The sequence below is a fragment of the Lytechinus pictus genome, chromosome 3 (assembly GCF_037042905.1).
Source record: "Lytechinus pictus isolate F3 Inbred chromosome 3, Lp3.0, whole genome shotgun sequence".
Classification (NCBI taxonomy): Eukaryota; Metazoa; Echinodermata; class Echinoidea; order Temnopleuroida; family Toxopneustidae; genus Lytechinus; species Lytechinus pictus.
The window spans coordinates 4,496,029-4,513,636 of record NC_087247.1 but is presented as its reverse complement, the minus strand read 5'-3'; the positions used below and the strand labels follow the sequence as shown (position 1 = coordinate 4,513,636).

General features: G+C 36.4%; 1 protein-coding gene across 1 annotated transcript in view; it reads left to right on the top strand.

Moving 5' to 3' along the window:
* LOC129257956 (uncharacterized) overlaps positions 1–17,608 on the top strand; it is a 56,268-nt gene that overhangs the window by 35,898 nt on the left and 2,762 nt on the right. The window contains exons 15-21 of the mRNA XM_054896406.2: positions 2,128–3,199; positions 4,219–4,510; positions 5,938–6,046; positions 6,636–6,744; positions 12,698–12,996; positions 13,250–16,939; positions 17,494–17,543. Of these exons, the coding sequence (XP_054752381.2) occupies positions 2,128–3,199; positions 4,219–4,510; positions 5,938–6,046; positions 6,636–6,744; positions 12,698–12,996; positions 13,250–16,939; positions 17,494–17,543 (5,621 nt within the window). The remainder of the gene's footprint in view (positions 1–2,127; positions 3,200–4,218; positions 4,511–5,937; positions 6,047–6,635; positions 6,745–12,697; positions 12,997–13,249; positions 16,940–17,493; positions 17,544–17,608) is intronic.

The following is a 17,608-nucleotide window of genomic DNA, read 5'->3' as shown; positions in this document are numbered from 1 at the left end:
CCAGCGTACATGTATTTTCCTAATTATTTCACTTTTAAATGCTGCGTTTTCACTTTTTTTTCCATGATGAAATTTCCTCGATGTTGGCCCTGTAAAAATTTAGTCATCATAAAAACATTAAACTCTACAGTAATACCCATGACAGCCATTTAAGTTTTAAACTTTTTATTCTGGTTTTAAGGTTATGAATTTCTCAATTAATAGCAATTCTAGAATAATGAAAACAACATAAGTAATTTGATTTTCAGTATTTTTTAACTGATTTTTTAAGGACAAAAAATTGGGATAAAAAAATCAATGAGGACTATGGGTGTCAGAAGAATTGTCTATTTTTATTATTTGAAGATAATGATAAAAAAACATTTTTTTAAAAGCCCACCATTATTTTTAATTGGATTTAAAAAGATATCAGCAATTGATTGCAAAATGTAATTAAAGATTGATTGCTAAGTGCTGAGCTTAATCAGGTGGTCATCATCTATCATTTTAAGAAAAGATCACTCTTAAATTCTACAATATATTTACACTCTATGCCCCAAGCAATCAAAGATTTTTATTGCCAAAAAGAAAAAATCATGACAGGATGTGTAAAATCCTTTTGTCCAACACTGTGTTTCTATTTCTACTCATAATAAAGATTTCATGTAGATATCACCAAAAAAATCTAGATGCTTGTATTTTTAGTATAAGGAGACAAATTTTTCCATGTACTAAAAATGTCATTGCTATTACTCAGTTTATGTTAAATTTTAATGCACGCAGATATAACAGTATTTCTGATTGCATATTAGATGCGTCCTGCCGTCTAAATCATCTTATTGCTTTGCTGCAAGTACCGTACACAATTTATCAGGAAAAGTGTATTTTACCAAATAAATATATCCTTACATAAAAAATGTTAGCAATATCATAAAGAATTAGAAAATTCATAACATAGAACATATTCAATCAGCATCTTTAATCAATGCTGACTTGAGGTTTAGATGATTATTTTATTATTTTTAATGTTTTATATAGTATTAAAAGTAGGTGTAAATAACTGTATATCATGAAATTAATTTCTTGATAAAATTCTGTAGAGAGGATCTGATCAGGTTTTTATCACTTTCAATTAACAATGGTCTTTCATTTTTAAGAAGAGTGTTTTCAATACTTTTTAGGAAAAGTCTACCTTCTTATTGAGTTGAATGTAATAAAAATAAAACAAATATGAAATAGACTTCAAAGTTTTACTAAACAGTTGGGCAAAATATTATGGAATTATAGCATGTTATAAAGGTAATGTGCAAATTAGACAATCGGAGAATTAATTATTAGATTTTCTGATTTTTTTCCCCTTTGATTTGCTTTACTTTATTTTGTGAGCAGTTAAGCACTGTTTCCCAAATGAGAAATGTATAGAAGTAATAATACAGCTAGACAAATATAATGTCATTATTTATGTAATTTCATACAACAGCCAGTATACATCTGATTACATAGATATGACTTATTTTTGTCAATTGTTTTTTGGGGGGGTGTTAAGTTATTTCTCTATTTGTTTTATTTCTTAAGCTAGGTAGACTTTCCTGTCAATTCAGTAGTTATGATTCTGTACTTCATGTTTATTTGTTTTAATAACTTCTTGCCTTCAATAATACACTGTCTTCAAAATATCTGAGCATTCTATAAAGTGATATATATAGCGGTGTAAAGTTCTTCAGTTATTTTTTTCAATAAATTATTGCATAAACAGAAGAAATTTTCAAAAATTTGTGGTATGTACTGATTCCGGAATGTTATTTTTCTGGAAGTATTTTTTAGATGGATGAGATGTGCGTTTATCAGTTCTCAACGAACTGTCCATATATGTAATAAAAAAATCTGACATTGCCATTTCCCGTAAAGTATGTGCTGTTCATGTTAGACTAGTATCCCTTTGATCATTTCCAGTTTTATTTGATATTATTGGGATCCTGTCAAGTGTAAGATACATATGAATTCAGAGAAACTGAGAACTGTTGAAACCGTAAAAATTTACAGAAGTACTTTGAATGATTTACAACTGAAAGATTTACTCTTTCAAAGTTACAGTAACTGCAAGTATATTGCTAAAACTCTGATTTCCTATGTGTTCTTGCCTTGCAGAATTCTGCAAATCCTCCCACGTCAGTGACACCCAAGGGCAATCAGGTCTTGTGCAGCTCTTCAACCACCTCGGACGCTACCTCAGAACCTAAAGCACATTCTACAGAAAGCCACAATGAGAGCACAGTAGAGAAACCAAAAGAGTGCAAAGTCCTAGAGAAATCCGGGGAAAGTGCATTACCCAAGGGAAATGGCAATGATACAGATATGAAGATGAAAGCTCAGAGCGTACTTATGGAGGGAAAAGTCAGTATGTCAGATGTAGAAATGAAACCTGAGGAAAATGCATTAATCAAAGAGAAGGACACTGTGACAGATGGAAGTGGGAAAGAAAGAGTAGACTTAGACATAGAAAATACAACAAATTCGGTTGAGAGTGATGGGGGGAAGGATTCCCAGAAAGGAGCAAAGCAAGAAAAGGTGAAAGAGAAGGATAGTGTGAAGAGAAAACTTGAGGAGATTAAAGAAGAGCCTGCTAAAAAGAAAATTAAAGTTGATGATGTGCCTACCGCAGGAGCGGAGACGAAAAGCAGTGTTCCGACGCAGGATGTTCCTGTTTTGCCAAAGGATCATCCTGCTGTGCCAAAGAACAATCTGCAAAAGAATGTTGAAATAGGTGTGGGTAAAACAGTAAGTAAACCTATAGGTGGAACTGATCAACAACCGAAGGAACCACCAAGTCAAGAACCAACCTCTGCAGAGACTCCTCTTGCCGATCCAATGAAAACAGTACCAGCAACCAAACCGCAGAAAGATCCGAAGAAGCTGCAGACTCTTGAGAAGAAACCGAAGAGCACTGTCGAGGACAAGAGCAAGTTGTCCAAGAAGGAGACATCAGTCATACCAGGTAAGGTACCTAAGGAGATCACCAGTGCTTCTCAGATGAGGGAGTACCTTGAGAGGAAGCATGGTACTAATAAGAAGGGCCCCGAGGAACCTATCTCAAGTGCTTCGGAGATGAAGATGTTCTTGGAGAACCCAGACAAGGTATCAACCAAGATGAAGAGAATCAATAGTGCCTCTGAGATGTGCCAGTTCTTGAACCAGCCTTTAATCAGGAACCAACATAAAGGTCAGTACACCTTCATGTTTCCATTTTCTCTGTGATAAATGCTTGTCTCTTATCTTGCAATTTTATGCAGGCAACATTGACAATTAATTAAGGAATTTACTTGTTTTTACAAAATTGCTGATGGAAATCTTACTGAAGATTAATCTATTTGAAACTTAGTGTTTTTCATTTAAGTTCTGCTATGTCTGTAATTATTCGAAGTTGTGATTTTTGTCTTTAAAGTTCCAAACAAGAAGTCAATTTGAAGATAATGTGTAATAACAACCGTAAATTTGATATCAGAAGCTTTTTAAATCCCAGATTTGGCTTTGTAAAATTTCCTTGATTACCATTCTTTCTAAAGCACCAAATTTGTTAGAAATTGGTTAGAAATTTAGGATGCAATCTTCCATGTAATTGCTTTATTACATAGTCATAAATATTGAAAAACTTGATTGATAAGAATGTATATTTTATTACAATTCAGTGAATAAACATTGATTTAAAACTCTGGGAATAAAGGAATAAGTAAGTGAGTGGGTGGGTGGTTCGGTGAGGGGGTTATCGAGTAGGTGAATGGATGAGTTGGAGATAAGGTGAGCGAGCGAGTGAGTAGTTGTTGAGTGAATACAGTGAGTGAATGAGTTAAAAGGTGGATAAGTAAGTCAGTGGGCGAGTTGATGAGTCAGTTAATGGTGGTTGATGAGTGTGAGTAAATGAAAGATTGGTTGGTGATTGGTTGGAATTGGTGAATGAATGGTGGGTTGATGAGTGTGTGATTTGGGTGGTTGATGAATGAGTGAGTGAGTAAATGGTGAATTGATGAGTGAGTGAGTGGGCGAGTGAGTGAGTGAGTGAATGAATGAATGGGTGAGTGAGTTAGGAGGTGAGTAGATGGATGAATGATGGATAGATGTTGAGTGAGGGAGTAAGTAACCATTATGATGAGTTGATTGAGTGGGTAATTCAGAGACTGTGAGTTAATGAAAGAATGGACATTACAAATCAACAATCATTGTCCATTACCTTCAATCTTACAGGTCGGTCAACAGCAGACAATGCCCGCTTATGCCGCGAGCTTGAAGGCAAATCTCGAGACGACCTTCTTAAGAACCATGATGGTGAATTTACGAATAGCCATCTACAGAACTTCCTCAGCACCCGACATCAGATCACCTGGAACCTATCCCAGGGTCTACGGGTCACCGTTGAGAGGGATATGGCTGGAGCTCTGCATCTAGACCCGCCTCCCCCTGGGACTCTGACCGAAGTGATGACTGAAGTCGATGCCTGTAACTCTAGCATCATGGCGGTGTGCCATGGCTCCCAGCGGTATGAAATCATTGGGGTTCCGTTTCATAAAGACTATTTACAATTAAAAAATGCAGTATTCCTATAACAAATTTACTATCGGCCAATCAGATTGAAGATGTCAGTAGCTTGTAACTGTTATTGTAAATTTGTTAATATAACATGAAACTAGCTTCAGGATGTGAAAGTCATTGTATAGCTTGTCCAGTACTGTGTGCGCCTCACAGGCGACTGACTGGAATACTCCCCAGGGAGTGGAGGATGTGCACACATTGTGTGTGGGAATGACTGATTGAATCCGATGACCGGGGTAATAATATATCTGTAAAGCGCTTAGACACGTCGTTCCGATGTATTAAGCGCTATATAAAAAGCGGATTATTATTATTCTTATTACATGGATCTGTTTCTTGAAGGGTTGTCGTCATTGACAAGTTGTTTCTCACCATTTCCATAGTAACACTGCTTCATAGCCAGTCAAAACCAAGAATTTCACAGAAAATGTCTGTGATGGCAGCCGTCATGGATCAGTGCCCTGTGATGTCGAGACATCAGTGGAGTGATTTTCACTTATTTGGTCTTTTCCTAGCAGATGCATGGCTTTCAGTCACATATACTGTACAGTGGTTCTCAAAAGTTAGTGAACCCCACCAGTGGTCAAATTCAGCCATGTTTTTAGATATTGTGAAGTCGGGTTGAATTATTTCATTCAATTAAGTTTGTTTCTCTGGGCTCACTAACTTTTGAGCACAACTGTAACAGTTGTCGCTAAAATCACTGATTATTTCATTAAAGGCTCCCTAAAAAGTTTCACTCTCAATGACCTATTGTATTTGATCATACACTTACAAGGATAAAGTTTATCACTCTAAGCCTTTTTGTCATCTCTAACGTCCATCATTCACAACCATGCTACCCTCTTTTTGTAGTCCCACCTGCGACCCCTGTGCATTATCTGACTGGTGCAGTGACAAATTATATACCACATGCAACTGAAGATTTAACTTTAATTTGCAGTCGCACTTTTATCCTTGCACCTGGGTAGGGTATATCATGTAGGTATGGTACATTGCTATTTGCTTCCACAGCATTTTCAAAACTCGGTCATTAAGTATTTTCCAAAATTGTACCATGCCATACTCTTTATTAGTTTTCTGTATTAACCATTCACCTGCGGAAAAGGGGCCAGAATATGCAGCCTTAAATTCCCTGGTAGTGATTTGTGCCCAGAAGGTCCCTTTCATTCAAACAGCAAGTTGTATTTGCGCCATTCTTATGTGAAGACCCACTTGTCGATCAGATTTTCAAACGGGGTCTGTGCCTACAGACTATGATTTGATAGTATAGATGACTTCCATGTTGCCTTTACATTTATTGTCTAAACATGTATAGTTAACTGGAATATGTCTTTTTAATATGAAATTGTGAAAACTGTTTTTGGAGTACAGGTCAATGAATGGGATGGAACCAGACACCAGTACCAGAGAGGGACTTGCCTACCAGATCCGTCAAGTGATTCATCACAGTAAACCGGTCAAGAAACTTGAACCAAGAAAGGTATCGTTAATTGGTCCTTTTCATCCTAAAGCAGTGCCCCATTCTTATCTAGTTCAAGACGAAGTGACCAAGTGTGTATTTTCTCCCAATAACTTTTCAAAATAGATCCCTAAAATCATACAGAATACATGAGAAAGGAAGGATATGAAACAATATGCAGATAATCTGCCTATTTTTTTTTATATCATTCATTAAATGTTTTTAAAACTAAAAAAAGAAAATTATAAATCATCATAATTCCTAAATTGGCATGATAGAACTCAAAATCATTGTTTCTTCAATGTTAATTGAAAAATGTCGTACTTTCAAACATATTCATTATGAATTTCAGTTCATTAATTTTAAAAGAAAAATGTTGTTGCCAATTTAAGGATCCTATCGAGTAAAGCTTCAAATAATTCTACATCTAGAATGAGATTATTGCCACAGGGAAAATAACTCCATTAGATGTACAAAGAATCCACTCTAGTATTTTCTGAATTTCAATTAAAATTTATTTTATGTTTGCGGAAAAATCATTGCGTTATTCTTCCCCCAAAATGGGGTCCTGGACTTGAACTTTAAGTAACGGTTTACTGTTATTACACAGGTGAAAGCAGTCCAGAAGGGCGAAGATGGGAAGAGAAAGAACTCGACCCGGAATTCAACAGAGAGTCGAGATTCATTGAGATCGGAGAGTCCGGCATATATACCTGATGGTGCGTGTTTCCTTGGAGACCTAGACAATGAGGAAGAAGGTGTGGCCGTAGCCATGGCAACATCACATGACAACAACACATGGACACAAAACATGGAGTATGCTCCGGATAACATTCCTCCCTATGTATCATTCTAGCACTATATATCCAGCTATCAAATTGCATGCGTGGGGTTGCTGTGCTTAAATGCTCCTTTTTTTTTAAATGCACATTAAATAAAATGTATTTCTTCCGTCCCCCAACTCTGGAACATTATTGATTTTTCTTACACAACAAACTTGTACATTCTTATATAATTCTGCTTGTCTTTCTGCTTTTATCGTGTAATTTCTTCCTTCCTTAAAACTTTCAGGTCATTAATCTCCTTCACCCAGCTTGCCTTTAAAAAATGCTTCTTTGTATTGTTCTTTTTGTTTTCATTCTGGTTGATTTCCTAGAGCTTTCTTAATTTTCACATGCATGCTTAGTCTAGATTGCTTAAAATATCATGCAACATTAACCATAAAATACACACATTGCATCTAACATTCCACCACAAACATGTACTCCAAGTTGCTATTCTTGAAATCCATTTTAATAAATTCAATTTATTTATTTCATTTTCAACAGAACAAAGTAATGTGGTCAAAATAGTTACAGTGAACTTATACAGACAAAATAAATTCAGGCATGTACAGTATACAGAGCTGCCAACCATTACGTTTTTGCCGTAATCATTACGTTTTTTCATTCAAATTACGGCATTATGGTTTTTCTTTTCAAATTCCGTTTTTTGACAATTTTGATAATGTGTGTACATAATTGTATGTATGTGGAGTGCGTGTTGAGCCCACACTGAACTAGAAATACGTATTTCTAGTTCAGTGGTTGAGCCCGAGATGAGCCTGGTATTTGCGCGTGCGTAGTCGCCTGCCAGCCGGTTTTCCAACGCACTTTAATAATTTGATAGCGTGCACGTACATATACGTTAGTTGAATATGCGAGCGGCATGCATGGTACGAATCGCGATGTATAGCGACTGGTAAATACGTCTGTAAGGATGATGACGTCATCCAAGATGGCAACTTACGATGACAAACGAAAGGATCGAGGATGATTATGTTTTGTTCATCATTTGAAAGGAAATAACAGTAACTGCGGTCTAACGTACGATATTTCTGAATTTTATATATTTTATCTTAAATTTGCATGTAATTTCTTTCCTATAAAGTGATGTTTTATGTACAAAAAAACGATCCGAAAATTAGATTTCAGAATTTAGATCTAACGTTACTGCTAATACGTTGTCTTTACGCACGGGCCAACACTCTTCAGGTGATCGAGCCAACGTTTGTTCTTGCAGCGCAGAGCGAGGAGTACGATGAATTGGGTAGGGTAATTCCCAAATGTAGTAAGAGAAGAGTCCATTTGTAATGGAGGGGGATTTGGAGGTTTGAGGGAAATTATTAGTCCATTTGCAAAATTTTACAAAAATACTCATCATATATATTAAAGATTGAATCATCAAAAGATATTTTTCATATACTTTAAAATTAATTGTTGTGATAAAGAAATGAAATTTTGAGGCTATTTTCTTGAATTGATTAATATCAATTCCCTTCGGATAACGGTACTGTCTGGTTAATTTTCATCAACTCGTAATCGTATCAAACAAATACGATGAATTCGGCTTTGAAAAGACCTGGAAAGCTCTTCATTGTCCCTTGAAGTAATAATTCTGGGTGATATTCAACATTTATTGATAGTTTCACATGATTTATACTAGAGAGATGTCCTACTGCCTTTGGAATTCATTAAAAAAGTCGGCACTTTAGCATTCAGTTTAGCAGGAATGGGAAGATTTCTTCCCCGGTTCTGGCGGCCTAGATGTCTGCTCTATAGTGCCGTCACTGCTGGGGATGATTGAGTGTGCGTGCAGTGTGATTGAGGCTGAGCTGTGCACATCGTGAAGTGATTTACGATGGGACTTTTGTGGAATGATTTCAACTTATCTATAGATCTATTTGAATTTTAGATTAGATTGATTTATGAATAATTTTTCTATATTTGTGGAATGTTACATGTACACTTCCATTTTATGACACTTTAATTTTAAAGGGTACTGTTTGGCAAAAACAATGTTACTTGGGAAGAGAATTCTGAATTGATGTCAACTTTTTTTTAATATTTCTCTTAGTCTACAATTTGGAAGTTTTGTCAGGAAACTCAACATAAAACAATTAATTATTTTAGAAGTGGAAAGGAAGCCCCAGAAAAATGGGGCCCTAAAAATGTTCACCAGAACTGATTTTGGTGCCCCTGAAAGAATTTTTTCTCGACAGATCTTCACTTTGATAAGTGCCGGAGTAGGTTGCACTACAAAATGAAAGGCCTACTTGTCATTTTTAGAAAAATTTGCCTAGGTGCCCATTTGACTAGAATAAAAGTGGCCTTCATGTCCTTTAGAATGGCCTTGATACCCCTTGAAATTTTGGGGCATCCAAGGCCACTTTGCCGGTTGCCCCAAGCTGAAAGTGCCCATTTGAAAATGGCCTTGCCCCTCTCAATTCTTAATTCAAGCCCTGCTACTGACTTAATTAAAATAAGGGTCCAATTTGTAACGCTCCGTTACTTAGCCCAGACTAGGCCTAGAGATTAACTTTTTTTAAATTGTTCACTGCATACATACTTTTTGCATTGGATGTTTGTCGCATGTCGTTTTAAGGTTCGTTTTAACACATTCCTTTTTTTTGTTGGAAATTCCTTTTTTTGGCCATAATGATTCCTTTTTTTGCTTGCACAAGGTTGGCAGCTCTGAGTATACGATATTTATCTATAAGTAAAAGCAAAACAAAACAGAGTATTATATACATGTATAAGCAAAATATCATAACCATTTTAAAATAAAATTCTGAGAAAATGGAGGGTTCCACTAAAAAGCAGTGCTTGTATTGTGTGGACCCCTCTAAATGATTATTTTAGAATTGCCTACGAAGACAGACACGAACATGACAAAACAGGGAACAGCAAAAAAAAAAAAAAAAAAAAAAGAACAAGAAACAAGAAAACATGGAGGAAGAAGTAAATATGAAGGAAGAAGTAAATGCTGATAGGGGAGCATTTCATGAAGAACTTTGTCAGTGATGTTTAAAAGCTACTGCAAATCCTTGCAACTGATTGGCTGAGCAAATGTCAGTAAAAAAATCACAGACAAAACTATTTGTGAAATGCTCCCTGGGTTGCACACTGTATAACACAACATCCTTCACAGGAATATGTTATCAATCTTATTTTTAACCCTTTGGAGGCTGGCTGACAATGCTATAACACATCTTTTCCATAGACCCTAAACCCCTTCCTATGTGTGACTAGCTGTGAATAATTTCTTACTGGTATTCGTGTTGAAACCCCTTCATTGACGCAGAATGAAAATATGAAAAACGCTTTTGATGATTGAGTATTTCATTACAATTTGTTTTCTATTATTTTTTCTATTTTGGGTTTTTTTTTTAATATCATTTTCATTTGCCTCATGCTGGATTTAGAAGAAGCCAAAGCTTCTCTATATTCTGTTTCCATTTTCATTTCAATGCTATCATGTTTTCTGGGCTTTTTTACTGATTTAAAAACATATCTAATTTCATCAATATAGTAATTACTTTGGCCTTTTTTATGATATGATGATATGATGAAATTTATCCACATTGTGCTGCACTCAACCCATGTGAGGTGAATGGGTACCCGGCAGGATTTATTCCTTGAATGCATGAGCGCTGAAAGGCAGCTCGAGCTAAAGCCGGGGTAATAATAATAATATCATCGCACCTCGGATTGAATATTTCTAGGTAGATGGCGCTGTATAAATGCCTATCATTATTACTTTTATTATTATGATAAATTGATCTCAATATGAATATGACTTCATTTGAATTTGATCCTTTTTTTTTCTTCCTCAACAAAGAATAATTTAATTTTAATTTGGTAATATCTTGTGTAGAAAATATTCATTTTATTCACCTACTAACGTTAGATGATTTACTCATAGAATCAAATTCCTAAGGAATCTTTACAATTTGTAGGATATTACCCTTTTGCCTTGAATACTAATCATACTAATCTGTGTTGAAAACTTTCTAACTACCATGCTTATCCTCAGCTTTCATTTAGCTTGTCCAATAAAAAATGTAAATATTTAGCACATTCTTCCATACCTGTAGATGATTAAAATACCACATGATTAAAATCATGTGGTATTTGTCAGTGATGTTTACATCACATGACAATACCACAATACCAAATGATTAAACACACATGATTAAAATACCACTAAACTAATTAACTTTGAGCATAAATCTCTCCCTTTTTTTTTCATAATCCTGAAATTTTACCTGTTATTGGTAAGCTTCCACTTGCGAGGCATCAAACTTCATCAGACCATCATCAAAGTTGGCATAATTACTGATGCAGCATGACGGAGTGCTTGAATGGGATCTTATGTTTAAAAGAATGCATATTATCCCAAGTCTGTATTCATGGGGGGGGGGGTATTTTTATGAGTGTGAACAAAAATAAAATTCTTGTGTAATCATACCACTTAGATGAAACTTATTAGACAACATATCTCTCTTTTTCAAAGCATTGTCATCGTATCATTGAAAAAGCATTCATGTTCCACTTTACAAGAATACTTCATTCAATTCAATTATGGATACATGAAAGTATATACGCATATTGGGCCAATATAGAATCAAATGGTATGAAATCGAATGATGCAGATTTTATTGCTATTCTTTGAAGACACTGTCTACTCAAAACAAATCTTTTCCAATATTTCACTGTTCACTAAATTAGAGAACTAAAAGTTTTATGCGCACTTTAAATATAATAAAATTCCTCACAATGGAGGACGACATCTACTAACAAATAAAATAATTAAAAACAATCACATATTTGACATCTACTATATATATATACCTGCCTCTTTTGGGGGTATATAACCCTGAATTAGCCTACATAAAAAAACCAAATATACTCTTCATCCAATACTTTTAACACAACTAAAATACAGTGCAATTGCTAAGATAAAGTGTGGATGGTGGTGGCTCTTTCAGCAGTGTATATTATTTATGTTGCTTTTTATTAATGAATTTTAATGTTTGGTTATGCATTTATATTTTATGTGTGATTATTTTACTTTTTTGTATCTTAGCTTTGTGTAAAGACTTACTTCAGTTTCATTGTGCTGGGATATTATTTGCCTTCATTTATAGTCTGATTATTAGTTCTTGTTCATTGATTTATATATTTATTTTTTCAAATCACCAAGATTTAAAAAAATATTTATTGATATAATACAACATAAAGACAAGCATCCTATTTTTTGGAGACGGTATGATGAGTTACTTCTTTTTGCATTGCCTGAAAACATTTAATTTGTATTCTGTAGAAAAGGACTTCCAATGTGATTTTTTTTTACTCCATTAGGGTAAATCTGCGTAAAAATAAGTATATATTTTATTGTGCATTGAATTTTTTTGATGAATCCAAAAGCTATTATTCTTAAAGTTTTATGATTTCAATGTTAAAGATCAATAATTTCATGAGTTTTAAGAAAAATTATATCAAAAGTTTAACATAAATAAAAGGACTTAATTGTCATTGACATTTTTATTCATGTATATATACATACACATTTGGGTCTTACATATGACAGCTATCAATGGCTTCACTGAGATAGTAATAATGATAATGATGATGACAATGATGAGGATAATGATAACAATAATAATAAGTGTAATAATGATAGTAGTGATAATAATTATGATTATTATGATAATAGTAATAATAAATGATAATTTGATAATGACTTTATTTATACATGTAGCTCCTTTTCTGGTTGCAAGTTGTAGTTGCCATGTAGTGAAAAGATCCAAGTTTAACATGACAAAATTGTATTTTTTAAATTTTTTTTCAGGAAAGAAGAAAGATAACAGTAAGCCCACATCAAAGAAACAATCACAAAAGCTAAGGCCCACCTTCCCAGTAAAAAAGAATTCTACAAATAAAGCGGAGACCCCAGCAGGCCATGCCATCGGAATTAAAGATTCATCCCTTCTACAATTGCCCAGGAAAAGCCTCAAATTGAAAATCAAGAAAATTAAGAAAGTGTATACAGCAATCCCAAGCTCAGAAGAAGAGATAGAGAAGGAGAAAGCTACGATTCATGCCAGACAAGACTTAGGTTCAACCAAAGGTCTCTCTCAAAGAAAGAAGGTAATGTAGAATGTATTTCAGTATAAACTGCGCCCTCCATACACCTTCTACCCCCCCCCTTTTGACAAAGTAAAGTAGCGATTTAGGAAAGGTTTAAAAAACATGGCCGCACATGTGTACAGCAATGTGATTAATCCCCCTCCCCATGATTAGAAACGTATTGAAAACGTTTAACATTATTTGAGACAAGTAATGTTACTTGTCTTTGAGGTGTTAAAATAAAAATCAGTATTCTTTATCTTTGTATTTTCAGGACAATGCTTCGACAGAAACGGGTAAACCACCTGGTCCACGTGTCTCAGCGAAACGTGTGCATGACACTAAGTTGGATCACCTATCTTATGCGGATAGAGACAAAGTCGTACACCAAGCCAAAGGTGTCTCGGAAGTAAACTCCATCATAGGAGTGCTGCCTGCTATAGATGTGACAGAGTCTGTGAGAGATGTGGTGAAATGTCTCTCCACAGACGAGATCAGACAACTTATTGGGGTGTACGATGAGTTATTCAACAGAAGACCCGATGTCAAGGAGATCCAGCCAGTTCAGATGGACAGCAAAGATAGTCCTGATGCCATTCAGCAGTCTACTGTACATCCTTGGGCTGCTGGAGACACTGGACAGTCAGGATTGCAGAGAGTGGACCAGGATGTTGGAGCCAACAAAAGGATGACCAATATCGCTCCTGATGAATCTGTATCAGAGAAAATCAGTGATGTGAAAGACCATCTTTCTGATTTAGCGAGTGTAAGTCATGACGAGGTGACGGCAAAATGCCCTAAAGATCATGTTCAGGAGCTTGAAAAAGACCACTCCCTTGAATGGGATATAGAGGAAGAAGATATCGTCACTGACATAAAGCAACCGGGAGAACACCTTCTCCCGGGGCAGGACCTTTCTTTCCTGAAGAAGATGGAAACGGGATGTCCTGGTGATGATATCCACCCATTGACAGAAGACCATCGTCAAGAACCCCTGACTTCTCCTGTCTTAGACATCAATGAAAATGAAAAACCTGTTGATGATATTAAGCTAGCAGAAGATGAGGATACTCAGGATACGTTGCCTTACCCTCTGGATCCAGTACTGAATGGTGCAAATGAGATGGATGAAGGCACTGCAAGTTCAACCGATGGTAAAGTCCTGATGAATGAAGCTTGTATTCACTTGTATGACTCAGACAGATGGAGTGAGTTAGATGAGGAAATACAAACGGATGCTTCTCAAGGGAATGCTTCCCAGGAAGATGCAGTGCATCCGAGCAAAGCGCAACCTGTTAATGCAGGAACTGATCGTCTGGAAAAGACATTCAAACCTGTTGTAGATGCAGGTGATACTGCTCTCACTTTGATGTCTCATACAGATGTGCTTTCTATCCTCATAAGGGAATGTAAAAATAAGACGCCCATCAGGCAGAAAACAGACAAAGAGCATTTGGAAGGCACCAAAGGTTTATCTGTCTTTGAACGCCTTTCGACATATCAATCAAGTGCAAGGAATGTAGTTAAAGGTGAAGGAGAGATATCAGATCCCTCTGTGATGTCTTCAGAAGCCAGCAGATATCCAGAGGAGTGTGGAGATAAATTGAAAAGAAATGAGAGCCCTCAGCCAACTAGCAGTCTCCCTGTACCAGCAGATGCTTCACAAAGGACCACATCGAGTATTGGAGACAAGGGTGCGAAGAAAGAGGAGAAGAGCTCCAAGGTATCTGTTTTTGACCGCCTCACCTCGAAACAGGTGGATGAGCAGCCCCCAAAGAAGAAGGTTTCTGTATTTGATCGCCTTTTTGTACCAAAGCCAAATAAACCAGAGCCAGCCCAGTCAGAACTCGGCAAATCAGAGAGGGTCTCTGCATTTGATAGGCTCTCTTCAAGAAAGGTAACAAAAGCATCCCCCCAGAAAAAAAAACAAAAGGGAGATTCAACAAGTATTTCTTTATCAAAGATCAAAAAGGAGAAAACAACTGGCAAACCAACATTGCCAAGCAAGGTAATCAAGGTAGATTCTGGTAGAGCGACAACTGCTGTTTCAAGCAAGGTAGTCGCTGTCAAATCTAAGAAAACTGATGAAGTGATACAAAAGGAAAGGCAGAATCCAGAAAAGGATATGCCGAAGGCTAACAGTAAGAAGAGAGAGCACCCAAAAGAAGATATCCCAGCAAGTAAAAAGTACAAGTTGGCCGCGAAAGATCAGGGAGTGAAGAAAGATAAATACATGGATAAATCAAAAGAAAGTGTCACAGTTAAAACAGACAAGTCAAAGGAAAGTATCACAGTTAAGAAAGAGGACAAGGTTCTGAGGAAGGACTTGGTGAAAAGACCAGTATCACAGAATGACCCATCAAGGGAGACTTTTGCTGTAATCAACAAGAGCAAACAGACCTCCGAAAGACTTGGAAAGAAAGAAGAGAAAGAATTAGATGTCCAGAGGAGCAGGGATACTTCAAACAAGAAGTCCAATATTGTTCCTCAAAATCAATCAAGGAGGGATAAGAATAATAAAGATAATAGATCAGTCAAAACGTCAGACCAAGGGTCAGACAAAAGGCCTATTAGCAGAACAAAAGAAGATAGAAGAATCAGAGAAGAAAGAAACCGTGACTCCAAAGATAGGGATTCTGATCAAAGTTCTGTTAGTACCAAGGAAGACAGTGACTCCATTCGTCAGAACATTCTTAGAAGAGCCAATGGACCTACATCTGACTTTTCAAAATATGTTGTCTCTGGTCGATACAGGAAGTTGGATAGAGAGTCCCCAAGTCGTTCAGAAACTCCAACAAATAGTCTTACAAACAATGCAGGATTTGAGCCGGATCATGATATGACTGGAGAAAGAAAAGTAGTTGATAGATATCCAGGGGAAGGACTATCAAAGTGTTTTAGTGAAACTCACAAAGTTGAAATTAAAAATGTTGATGAGACCCAACAATATTCTCTTCAACCATCATATCCCATTGTAGACCAAATTCCAAAGGCCACTGATCTCTCACAGGTCAATGAACAACAAATACACACTATATCTGTAATAGGGGGGTCCACTTTAAACTCAATGCGCCCATTCTGTGAAGCAAGTGAAGATAGCGATTCAATCACCACCAGCCTACCTGATGATTTACCACTTGATAGGATCTCGGTCGTAGGGAACAGGGAAAATGATGGATATCTCAGGCAAGTAAAGGTTGAGTCTTATAATTCAGCCTCACCCGAGACACCAACCGTCCTTTCTCCAGACACAAAGAGAGAGGTTGAGCAGGTGCTTAAAGCTTCAATAGATTCACTTACAAATGAATACCGTCCTGAAAGTCCAACAGATAGTATAAGGTCTGTGCAGAGTGGTCACCAAGACCAATTCTCTGAAATCAGTAATATCCCTCCGACAACATCAAGTTATAGTGAAATTAGCTGTAAATTAACACAAAACACTTCTGCATTCACACAAAGCACTTACAACAGAGATGAACATTCTGAAGACTGTGACAACTCCCGGAAGGTGAAGGCTAGCCTCAAAGCACCTTCATCAAGGCAAGTTGTCTACGGAAACCGCTTTCATCCATATGACAAGAGATTGAAGTCCTTCCAGGGTCACTGCCACTCCATCCGTGAACCAGAAACAACCGAGCTGACAGACAACTTCTGCAAAGAAGAGTACCGCTTGAGGAAGCTCAGGGCTGCTGCCAGAGCGACCTCGCAGGAAGAGTTCTTTGATCAGGCCAGGTGTTCTCCGTCCCGTTTCGTATCGTTGCATGATATGAGTCATGATGAAGGTGTCATCTTGAAGGCAGAGGAAGTAGAGGTGACGCATTCTCGAGAAAGTGCAGGAGATACATCAGTTGGCCAGAAAGGAGATCAGCTGCAGATCCTTGATCGGCAGATAGAGGCTCTGACAGCAGCTGGCAGTGATATCCAGGATTTCTTTATCCTTGATGCGAATATATACCCTATCAAGGTAAGCTGTTACATAGACTTAATGGTCATAATAGGGATTGACAAATTACCCATTTCTTTATTGATTGGTGGTATAATTGATACAGAGGAGGATATCTTTAAAAATGTGAAGCAATCACATATGAAATTATATTTACTAATTTGATACATAAATATGGTTTTTAATTACTGTGAAAGAGGTGATCTTTGAATAATTATCATCTTTTAATGTACTTTTGCATTGAATATGTATATCATATTAGGTATGAGTAAGTCCAATATTGATGTTTGGATGTAAATACTAATCAGGACCCTGTTTCATAAGTGTGATTGGATCTTTACCAATCAGTGGTAATTTCCATGGTGACACCATGCCAACAGCCAATCAGAATCAAGAATGCCATGTGTCCATTCCTCAGCAGAGATACCATGTAATAGTCCATTTTATGCAATTTGCCCAGATCATTAACTTTCAATTTTTCCCACTAATTTTTTTTGTATTTTGTATTGGAGTTTTCAAGCTGTTAGCCTCAAGGAGCTTCATGACTTATTCATTTTTCATTAATTGTATTTCAGAATGGCGATGACAGTGCTTTGTCTGGTGTCCCTGCAAGAGTGAGAGCAAGGTAAAGTTATGTAATTACTTATGCATGAAAGGGCAATAAGATGTTAATGACATTTATTATATGGT